This window comes from Microplitis demolitor, chromosome 10 (assembly GCF_026212275.2).
Source record: "Microplitis demolitor isolate Queensland-Clemson2020A chromosome 10, iyMicDemo2.1a, whole genome shotgun sequence".
Classification (NCBI taxonomy): domain Eukaryota; kingdom Metazoa; phylum Arthropoda; class Insecta; order Hymenoptera; family Braconidae; genus Microplitis; species Microplitis demolitor.
Window position 1 is genome coordinate 1622470 of NC_068554.1, and position 12847 is coordinate 1635316.

Sequence of the window (12847 nt, forward strand, 5' to 3'; positions counted from 1 at the left end):
TTGCTAGACGTAGTCTTCTTAACATTTAGGTCGAGGATTATTGTATTTCATTGACTAGCGAAACCTCTGGTTTTATTGAAAATTCTTATGACAATTTCGTTGGTAAAAAATCAGTTGTATTTAATTTTGATAAATCTTATTGGTAGGGAATGATTATTTATCTGATTCAATTACAGATTTTATTACCCTACGATTTTAACTCCTGATTCCAAAGGGAACACGTGTCACAAAATTTCTTTTTGACTTTAAATTTATATGGAGAAATTATTCTTGTTTGAAATGTTATGGTGTCATAGTAAAGCTGGACCAAAGTGGTCATCTAACGGACATTAAAATTTTTGAACACAGTTATTTTTAAAAAATGTAAAACATATTACATATATATATAGAACTCCATTTTTTGCCGGATATATACATCTTTAGGGGACATTGACTTTAATTTTCTGTATCCTTTTTAAAAAAATTTTATTTATTTATGGCCTTTAATAAATTTCTGTATCAGGAAAAAAATTGACAGAGTTGTAGTTACATCTGCTATCAATGTGGAAAATTTTACGTTTTTGGAAGATGTGAAGTCAAAAAAAAATCACAAAAAAATTATTCGTCATTGATTTTTTCAGAAAAAATTTTTCAGGAAAAATGCAGAACGGAAGATTTTCATCTATAGTCTCTGTGATATTTAAAACTTAATTTTAAATCTAAAATCCGGAAGTTCAGTTACCGTTGATCCTTAAAAGCTGAAACTTCAGGGAAATTTTTTTTTTGTATTTGAAACCGTTTGAAAAGTGATAGTAATTATTTAAAAATATCACCCTTTTAAAAACCACTCTAATATATATATGACCGACATATTTATTGGCAATCAATTTTTTTAGGAGCAATAGATACAAGCAACAGTAAATATAAAATTTTAAATATTAGTCATATTGTTATATAACATATATTCATTAATAATTATTAAAATGTTATATATTTATCAAGATAATAAATGTATATGAAATTATTGTTATTTAAATTATATTGTAATTTTTAAATATATATAGTATGTATAATCATATTTGGTAATATCTACAGAAGCAATCCAACAGAGTGCGTTTCAATATATATATAGACAGCAATGCGTAACATTATTATCACGCGTTGAATGAAATTTCTTGTAAAATGATTGTGCAACAAAATTATATGCAACATTTATATGTATGATGATATTATCCTTATGCAATTGTAAAATAATAATTTGATAATTTATTATATTTTTTTTTCTCATCTCACTATTGTTTTATAATATTTAATTATTGGGAATTTTTTTGTGCACGATATTATTTTTTTTTTACATTATTTAAATAAAATAAATGAAATTTTTATGAGTATTGTGACACGGGGCAATTTAAAAAATTATATTTGTGAAAATTATGTTTCAGTAATATCATTTGTTACATGTGGGTAATTGGTGCGAGACGTTTTTAGTATTGATTGCCAATTACTTGGTGCCAATTAGCTAAATTTCATGGACACAAATAATTAAACTCACCACCGCGAATCCAATAAAATAAAATATCAAATAAAATACTTACAAATATTGCGGACACAGTATCGCCAACTCTGACTACTTTATCTGGTTGTTTAATACAATCTCCGAAATTTTTTCCCCATTTTGCAGTGTCATACACTACTGGAGTTTGTAAAGTTATTAAATTTTCCAGGGTCAGATTTTTTGGAGATGGCCCTGGTTCTATTTTTTTGTCCTTCAAAAACAAAAAAAAAATTACGATACTTTTTCATATATTTTATTGATAAGTAAGGACAAGATTTTTGCCGTAATTTCGAAATGAATACTTCAAATGATAATTACGACGAAAATATTGGTCTTATAGAAAAAGTTTTCAAACAAAAGTTGTAGGAAATTTAATTTTCTAGAAAAAAAGTCTCTTATAATTTTTTCGTAGGATCAATATTTTTACTGTAATTCCAAAATTAAAATTCATAATGAATGATTCAAATTTTTGTTAATTATGAAAATCTTGATTTAGAAATTACGGCGAAAATATTGGTCTTATAGAAAAAGTTTTCAAACAAAAGTTGTAGGAAATTTAATTTTCTAGAAAAAATGTCTCCTATAATTTTTTTGTAGGATCAATATTTTTACTGTAATTCCAAAATTAAAATTCATAATGAATGATTCAAATTTTTGTTAATTATGAAAATCTTGATTTTGACATTACGGGGAAAATATTGGTCGTACAAAAAAATCATAAGAGACATTTTTTCTAGAAAATTAAATTTCCTACAACTTTTGTTAAAAATTTTTTTCTATAAGACCAATATTTTCGCCATAATATTAAAAATTTGACACCATTCATTATTAATTGTTATTTTTAAATCAAAGCTAATTTATCTTTTTTTTCATAATTCAAATTTTTTTAAATTCCCCATAAATTTATGAGATTTACTTTTCTCACAAAAAAGTAAAATTAACCAGAAATAATTTTTTAATAATAAACGTAAATACTTACTCGTAAGGCAGCGGTAATAAGTTGCCTGTATTGCTGCAAATAAATAGTAAGTGTATGAGGCCCATAAATTGTCGAGGCGCCTTCATATCTTTGTATCTATATCCAGTAAAAAAAAAAAATAATAAACGAGCTAAAATTTAGCATAAAATAATTATTAAATTTTTGATACCTGATATTCTTCAGGAGTGGTGATGTAATCGCTGTATGTATTACAGAGTCCGGCGATGACGACTGTTGGCCGGGAAGCGGTTATCTCTTCAGCAGTTGATTCGATGTTTTCTCTCATTCTTCTGCCAGCCATGGTGGTGAATTCACCCGGGACACCAGCTATCACGAACCCGCCTATCATCGCCAAGTGAGTGGAAACAACTTGTGGCTGCCACTGATACGGCAACCGCATCTAGATAATCGAAACTTTAAATACTACGTATAGTAATAGTATATTCTAAAAGTATGAAACTTGACGTTATCCGACGAATTGAATTGTCAGAGGAGTGCCGATGTAAGAGAACTGGGATATAATAAATCATGTCCTCATATGAGGATAAGCATAATATTGTGTTTTCTTGTAGGAATGAAGGACTGACCTTTCGTGATTAGTGTCGAGGGTACGGATGGGAACATGAGACCTTTTGGTTGACATTAAACTAATAAATTGTTGTCTTACCCTCCCAGTTGCGAGAAGTATTGGTTTCGGGCCCTGACACTCAATATCCTCGGGCGTGGGTGCAGCTACGAAATTACGGACGGCGTTCCACATGGGATTTGAAGTCGTGGTTCCTTGTTCGAAGGCAAACGAACCTGGGCCATCGGTCGTTCCTGCCGCGAAACTGTAGCCCATCGCTGGAAGACATGTCTTTACCTGATAAATTCTTTTTTTTTTTAATAAAACTCATTTTTAATTTGAAAAGGGGAGGAGCAAAACGCCTCTGGAAACGTGCAAAATGTAATTTCCAGGACAAAATGTTCCTATTTCAAATATTTACAACCTCCTGGACAAATTAAGACCGACACGAGTTCAATCGAAGTCAGATCAAAAGTTTACCTTTTTTGATCAATTCAAAAATTATAAAAAATTCATTTTTTTCATTTCGTGTGGTTCGGAAAAAATATTAATTAGATATGAGTTAAATTTTTTTTTTTGGCGCGTAATCAACAGATGGTTCAAAATCTAAAGATATTTAATTTGGTAAAAAAAAAAAATAACGGATAGACGACAGAGCAAATGACTCGAGAAAAAAAACTAAGAATTTACAAGACAAAAATAAAATACATCTATACTAAAATTTTGAAGCGGGTCGATGGTCATATGATTATTTAAATGAAACGATATCTAAAAAAATTCAGCAATAAATCTTTTATGTACGATAAATATTTTAAAAATAAAAATGTTTTATGGTACGCAGCTTCGTCAAAATTTACGAGTCGGCTCGTCAATAAAGCACAAACACATATGTGAGTACTGCTATACTATTACCACGTATACAAACGATTCACAAAATACGCTTTCTGTTTCTCTGTTGGTGTATTGACGGGTCGACGTGTTAATAAATCGGAACAGACTTGTAACTCCACTAAATGGAACACTTATTTTTAGTGCTAATAAATTTTTAAAGCTCAGTACAAGCTCCGGCCTATCACAATCTGCTTAAACTCAAGATCGGCTATCAGAAATCGGCGAAACTGGGGCACGAAAAAATTTCTGAACGAGCGAAAACTTCTTCTAGCTTTTTGTCACCGACCCAATTAATTTCTATCCGTCAGTATTTTCAAAAAATTTCAAAAAAGAAAATATTTTCTAGGGTAAGGCGAAAAATTTCTACACTTTGTATCATTGAAAAATTCGTTAGGCCTAAAATATATCAAAAACTATTTTCCTAAATTTTCCCAAAAAATTTTAAAGTCTCCTGACCCAAATTTGAAATCTCGTAGAACCGGAAACTGAAATTAAATTATAATAATAATAAATTACCTCCTCCATTTGATTGGTAGTATGATTGAAAAATTTTGCTCTCTGTCCTGGCATTTTCACAAACTGATGTACGATCCTTACAGGCCCTCTCAGTTCCTCAACCCTTGACGTGTTGTTCCAAATATTCTGCAATTCAAAAAAATGAATAAAAGATTTTTTCAATCAACAGTATCGATAATTATACAAAAACTATGGGTTTAAAATAATAAAATAAAAGTACTTTTTGATTTAGCAATTAACCAGAAGAATGGTTTTCATTTCGTGTTTCCATCTTATCAACACACTTAAATATACTGTAGTAAGAAAACAGTACACTGTGAAAAATTCCCATTAAATTTTACTATGGGTGCATTGTAACCCTGGACCATAAGAAAACTGCTACAAAATTTACAAGTGTCCCATAGTAAACGTATGCGCATAGGTTCCAATCGTGTCGTCTGCGCATCCGTTTACTATGGGACATTTGGAAATTTCATACCAGTTTTCTTATGGTCCAGGGTTACAATGCACCCATAGTAAAATTTGTTGGAAATTTTTTAGTGTACAGTAGAGTTTAACTCTTTTAAATGAAAATACGTTTGTAACGTCAAATAAAAGACGGGTTCAAGACGTTCACGTGGCCAGGACCCGTGACGACGTCTCATCCATATCACGTTTGCATAGTTCACTTATACATATTATATATACATATATATGTCATGTACGCTGTACTACATTAGCATTATAATAGCTCACCAGTCGACTGTATCATGCATATTATGTCTACACACATATGTATATATATATGTATACATACATATATATAGTACAGAGTATGATACGTAATATAAGTATATATGTAATACTTATTCACTTATTTACCGTACGTGTCATAGTAGTTATTGCATTAAGATATACTGTGGACAGGGAAAGCGCCGGAATTGCGCGTAACAAATATTTTTTCATATATTTCAATTATATATATTTATTTAAATGTCTTTATTTTATAAGTTACTTCATTTATTATCAATTACGTTATTTAAATTTTAAACTTCCGCTAAAAAAACTGGAATTACTCAAATGACAAAATTTCGAATGTTCAAATTTCGAAATTAGGGTTTTTTCATTTTTAGGTATAAAAATAAATTACAATTTTTTTTTTTTAGTAGACTTATGTATAATTGAAGCTGGAAAATGAAATTTCGGAAAAATTATTAAAAAAAAAATTTTTTTTAGTAAAGTTGTTGAATTTGTGAACTTTTTAATTATCCGGTGACAATTAATCTGGACGATGTAACTTTGGAAAGTTTGTATAAAAGCTGGTTCGATTATGGCTCCACGTGACACAGTAGGTTTGTGTGTGTGTGTTTTGTGTGTTGGAGAGAAAATTAGACTCATGCTGTGAGAGTTTGATGTTAAATGGAAATAAGCTAGAAAATGATGTTGAATATTTGCTTGATAAAGCACATTCATTCAGTCATTCATTCATTCAATCTATAGTTTGCTTCTCGTTACGTGAATTTTCAATGGGGCTCGAAGCAACGCCGTCTATAACTTCACCATTGGCTTTCTATTCTACCGCTATTTGTATATGTTTATTATAATTAACATGTGTCCTTGTCAATACAAAAAAAAATCATGCAAATGCCATGGTTGAACTTGTGTGTCATTTAATTATTTTGTCATTACCTTTTGTTACGATCGTTGACGATAATTGCAAGCGATGATTTATCAATATAAATGTACTGTCATTTTTATTTACATGTCGATGAGAAATTATTATTCGTTGATATTCGTGCAATTAATAATTTATGATATTTCAATTTAATTAAACAAAAAAAAATGAATATGTAATTAAAATTAATTTAATAATTCAAAGATAAAATTAAACTTTAACTAGAAAGTAAAATTACTTTTAAAATGTAATAAAATAGATTGAAAAAATTTTTACAGGAAATCGATTTCACTGTATAATATGTATGTATATCTTATATGTATATGTATATATATATGAAGTAAGATGTTTATCTAGGCCATTCTATGATCGATCTATTGAAAGAAATCGATTTAAAAAATTATTTTATTTAATGTGGCCCAATTACAAGACCCAAAAAAATTTTTTTACGGGCTCTGGTTTTTTTTGAAATCTAACATTTTTAATTTTTGGTTTATTTTCCTTTTAATTTTCATCTGCTTGAGGAAAAAATTGCCATAGGTCTAATTTATTTTTCCCGAGTAATAAATTTTTTTTTTTAATTCGATATTAATAAATTAATTAAATAATCTAAATTAACAATATCAGATTAATTTCACACGGTAATTACGAATTTATGTTGAGGAAATCTTATTACAATTTCTTAGGTCTTAGTCGCGCATTTAACTTCAGGATAACTCTTGTATCATCAAGAAAACTTTTATGTACACATACACACATACACATAAATATATATATATATATAGATAAATATAAGTTTTAAGTACAAGACAGTTGAAACTAAACTAGCGTAGATATTACCATCTAGTAAGAGCTATATAACTAAATTGCAAGTTAATGCACAAGAAATGTTCTTTACTCTTCTTCTACTCTCCTGTACTTTACCTCGATCTATTTACCAGTGATATGATGCAACGATCATCAACATAAGTACAAATACATTAAACATAAATATCAAATAAACTATACCTTACATATATATATATTTACACAAAAAAAAATTATTTCTTATCTGTAAATTAAAATAAAAAATTTTTTTGAAACGAGGAATTTTTCCTAGCCCGTATATATATACTATAGTCTCAGGAATTCCATAATATATAAAATTAAACTCAAAAATATGTCCCAAAAAAATGTCCCGAAAATTTTCAGTTGATTTCCAAAAATTTTCAAATTTAATGTTTGTCTCATATAAATTTTGGTATAAATCAAGTAGATGAAGAAAAGTCAAAGGTAAGTAGTAAATAAATGAATAAAATAAAATAAAACAAAACAATTTATAAACTCAATGCCAAGTGAATGAGAGAATTAATGAAAATGTTTATTTATTTTTTTTTTTTATATCACGAGGACGTTATACGTCTTTGTCTTAACAAAACAATTGGATCTTTATCGCGTGTGCGAAAGACCCACAAAATTGTCGAAGGAGTCACCGGAAACACTTTACTTATTGCAAGAAAGTGTGTCCTTGAGTTTTAAGACATGCATTTAAAACTTTTTTATTTTTTTTATTATATTACTCCTTTATTCTCATTCTTGACATTATTATCTGTAGTATGTACTCATCTAATCTCTTTATTGGACATTACGTTATGATAAAACACCTGGATTTTATTTAATACCTTTTACGATATTATATGTAAGCATTTGTATGCTGAATATACGATCTTTTAATGAACTTATAATCTTGAATGAAGAATAAACTTTTCTTACAAATTAATCCTGATGATCATGTCCTCTAGAAACTTTCTAACTTTTTTATACCGATATAAAACATTATCTTCATATATATATGGATATTTTACCCTTATATAAATCTTTTGAGACTAAGTAATCACGTATAATGACAAGGATTTCATAACTTGCGTCATACATTTTTTTAATGTCCATTATTTATTTAATGTATCAATTTGCTGAGATAAAATTTTGATATATATTTTAAATATTTATGAAGGTAATCATTAGAAATTATTTTTTTAATTTTCTGGACCAACTTGATGGTCAAATATTTTTATTGCCCTTGGAATTTAAATCGAAGGCCGCCGAAATTGACGTCACGAATTTCAAAATTTAAGAAAATTTATAATTTCAAAAATATACAAGGGTTCAAATGCATGCAAAATATTTTTGAACTCCGTTTCAAAAAATATATTTTTGAATTTTTCAATTACAAAATTCAAAAAATGACAATAGATAATTTTGAATTTTTTAAACTGCCGCCAATTTTTTAGAGCTGAGATTACATGCCGCGAAATACAAATTAAATAATTATTTTTTTTCAAAATTTGAGAAAATTTATAATTTCAAAAATATACAAGGGTTCATATGCGTGAAAAATATTTTTGGACTCCGTTTCAAAAAAATATATTTTTGAATTTCTCAATAACAAAATTAAAAAAATGACAATGGATAATTTTGAATTTTTTAAACTGCCACCAATTTCTTAGAATTCAAAATACGCGCCAAGAAATACAAATAATTATTATTTTCAAATTTTTGATTAAATAAATTTGAAAATTTATCAAAATATAATTTTTTTAACCGGATTTTTTTCATTGTCTATGATTTAAATTTCTGAGTGACCTGGGGCAAAATGGGACGAAAAAATTTATTACTCGAAATCTCTGGTTTAGAAGATAAAAATTATTTTATAAATTCAAAAAAATAAATATTCCAGACTCCAGCCGAGCAATCGTTTCTCAGTACTAAATATTCAAAGGATATTGAGGAGTAACTGGTTTCAGAATCACGACAAAATACACTAGCTAATTAGCATGCTAATTTGCCATGCAGTCTATATTGAGCAGGATATTATAATCTAGTATATTATGCAAGCCAAAGGCAAAGCCGTTCGTCTTTCGTAGGATTAGACTCCATGGAGCGTAGTTACTCCTCCATCTACAATACATACATATATGTAAAATTACACCGACCGACAGCAAAAGTCACAGTAATTGTAGTATTAAATATCTTACTACTATACCATCACTCTGAAAAACTAGAACGTTCCTTTTTATTGTCTCACTCTCCCCAGTTTCTTTCTCTGTTCTCTCGTACTCTCACTTTATTTAAAATATTAAATAATCTCTCTTTCTCCAACTCATCTCAGCACTCAGTATTCTATCAACCGCCTCGACAACTTGCAGATCCCATATGCACAATACGTTCCCACGCTAGACTACACACGATTAAAAATTCACGCCAAGTACTAATTACTGTGTCCGCAGACCCATTCAAAAACTCACCTCCATTATACTCAAATGACACTAAATTATTGTCCGGTTATATTTAACTATTTTTTAACCCTCATTACCCATTCAAATTTTTACCACTCGGCAATTATTTCGATCACGATTAATTATTTTTAACGACCACTGGAATATTAAGATTTTTATTGTAATTATCCTGCTTAGATCCTTAATCCTTAAGTGCTTACATCTGCCCGTGTACGTGCCAAGGATGTGCATTAAGACATTTCACTTGTATATCTTATATATATGTGTATTTCATATATGTAGACAATATCTCTACCAATGTTATGTTATCCTGTGAATTCCCGTATGAAAAAGGGTTATATGTTGAAAAATATATATAGTAATATATCATAATTTATGAAATTTTAGTTTTTTTTTATAAATAAAATATATGTAGCTGGAGGGGCAAAATGGGCCGGTGTTGCAAAAGTTAAATTAATTTTTTTTTCTTATGGTAAAAATAATTCTGACATAAAAATTTGTAATAAAAAAACGTGGATTTTGAAAATCAATTTGACCCGAGGTCAAAAATGACTCAAATTTCAATTTTATTACTTAAATCTATACTAAATGTCAAAAAAATCAAATTCAAGAATAAAATCTCAAATTTTGGTTTTTTGACTTAATTGTCTACTAAATAAATAAAAAAAATCAAATTTAAGCTTATGAACTCAAAATTTGGTTTTTTGACTTAATTTCGTACTAAATAAATAAAAAAAATCAAATTTAAGCCTAGAAACTCAAATTTTGGTTTTTTTGACTTAATTGTATACTAAGAGAATCAAAAAAATCAAATTTAAGCCAAAAAACTCAAATTTTAGTATCTTTAACCGAGCATTGATCCCAAATCTGTAACTCGGCTGAATTTTATGAAAAAAACTTTTTCAAAAAATAATTTTCAGTGGCCTATATACATTTTTTGATAAAAAAATTTCTAAAACTCCATTTTGCAAGTAATATGATAATATAATGACATTTATTAATAAATACATCACTTTGTACTACCACATATTCTCTACATATATTTCAATACATCTAGGATATATTCCAATGTATGCACAAGAGCTAAGTACATATACCAAATCAGTTTTATTAAACATCTCCATACTCTCTTTTCACGTCGACTTTTTTTTTTCTCTTCTGTTCATACGACGCAGAATAAAAATTTTAAAAATAAAAAAACGCGGGAACAAGGAGAAGTTCTGTTGCTCATTCTCATCTCTTTAAACTTTTGTCCGCCATATAGCTATACTACTGTTGAGTGTACAGCAATAGTACTAGTAGCAATAGTACAGTGTAGTTCACATGATTGTATTGAAATGGCAACTCGTAAACAATACATTGCATAATTCGGGCACTGGAGTACGGTAACTTTGTAACGTAGACGTAGAGATTGACACGACCGCGACACGGCACATCGCGGGTTGTTCTTTTAACAATCTTACAATCTTCATACTTGATATATACATATATAGGTAAGGGTAAAGTGGATGTAGATATATAAGCTTCAATACTACATATATATATATATATAGCAGAGAGTATCGAGAGAGAAAAGCAATCGGTGTTCGGCTCAGTTAAGATTCTCTGAATCTCAATACTAAAATTGCTCTCATGTAGCTCATACTGGGTATGATCACATCACATCACATCATGTATATAATATAACTTGAGCGTGAGACTTCTTAAGAGTCTTTCCACACCCTCGACAATGCGCAATACATATTGTCTTTAAGTATATTACATTTTCTTTTTATTTTTGTTCTTTCATACTTTATGATTATTGTTTAATTAATTACATTATTTATTTTCACTCAATTTATTGTCATGTAATATTTTAATGCTACAACTACTTTTTGTAATTACTTTAATGTATGACTATTTTTTAATAACGCCAATTTCTTTTATATTACTAATAATTATATAACTATTTTCGACTTTTATTTTTATTTATTTTAATTAGAAATTTAACTAGACGACTTTTTTTACTCAGTACATAGTGAGAGTTGAAATTTTTTGGTTTGGATATTAATTATTAATTAAGTGAACATTTAGTAGATTAATTAATTTTTTAATTTTTTTAATTGCATATATTTTTATGACAAAAAAATATATGAATTTTCCCCACGAGATCGTTGAAACCTTTTGATTATAATCGTTACCCATTACACAAACTTTTATATATATGTATGTATATATTATTATAAATTATACAAGTTGTACTGTAGTTAAGTAAACCTAAACCCGTAACCCTTGATCGAAATGCTTTCATTTGGTTTATCCGTATTAAATATAATCGAGTTGTATCGAGTCCGCAGAACTCCTCAGAAACTACATAATCTAAATAAAAGTGAATGCTCTAGTTACCGACCATGCACTTCGATTTTAAATGGCAGATGTACAAATCCCACGGATCTTACGAAATATTTAACGGGATATTTTTTATTTTTTTTTTTTTCTATTTACATACTATTTATTTTAATTAAATAAAGTCACAGTCACCTAAAAATTTATATTTTTATTCACTATCGGACGCCTTGTTCAAAGTTACTGTAAAAAAATTAAAATTACAGCTAAACTAATAAATATATCACAAAAATGCATAGGGACATTTTTATAGCTGATAAAATTCTCTACAAAAAAGGTCTCTTTACATTTTTTCATACATCTAATTATTTCAGCGCAATTTCCACTTGAAGTAAAAAAATAAATTCTGACACATTTTTAAATTAATTAACCCCTTGCTTATTTTATCTACAACTTGAAAACTATTAGAGATACGTCAATTAGTCCCATTATCTTTTTTGTAGCAAATTAAATTTCCTACAACTTTTGTAGGAAACATTTTTTTTTAAATCCTTTAGTTTCGCCGCAAAATGAAATATTAAGTATACATTATTTAAAAATTTCGAATTTTTTTAATTACTCTCCTTTTTATATATTTATATATATTATAATAAGATGCCAGGTCTTTCTTTGTGTCGTTACATTAGTAAAATGTTGAACAAGTTTTACGAAAGACATTACCACATCTAAATATATATTTATAAATATACATGCATACATATGTGTGAATACTTCTTAAGACTCCTGAGACTCTGTAATAAATGTATGTTCATACTCAACTCCGTAGTTCCGCCGATATATCGGCACAAATATTACATTACATATTAGGATTTCATGCCTGTAGTCCTGTGACAAAATGTGGACATTTCACTTATGACAAAACTGAACAATATTTATAAAAGAATTTTTTTTTTTGCTGAATACACTTAAATTTATGACTCTAATTTGTAAACTCTATTATTTAAATTAATTTAAAAATATATGTATATATATACATATATATATTGTATTGACAAAAATATATAATAAATTTAAAAATATGTAATCGACTTTCGAATTTAAAAAAAAA

General features: G+C 28.0%; 1 protein-coding gene across 4 annotated transcripts in view; it reads right to left on the minus strand.

Annotated features, from left to right (window-relative positions):
- Positions 1 to 12847, minus strand: part of LOC103571765 (neutral ceramidase) — a 30045-nt gene that overhangs the window by 2863 nt on the left and 14335 nt on the right. For all 4 annotated transcript variants that reach the window (XM_008550045.3, XM_014441991.2, XM_008550046.3 and 1 more), the window contains 5 exons: positions 4486 to 4611; positions 3181 to 3375; positions 2683 to 2913; positions 2514 to 2609; positions 1575 to 1745 (listed from right to left, as the gene is read on the minus strand). In XM_008550045.3, coding sequence (XP_008548267.1) covers positions 1575 to 1745; positions 2514 to 2609; positions 2683 to 2913; positions 3181 to 3375; positions 4486 to 4611 — 819 coding nt within the window. The remainder of the gene's footprint in view (positions 1 to 1574; positions 1746 to 2513; positions 2610 to 2682; positions 2914 to 3180; positions 3376 to 4485; positions 4612 to 12847) is intronic.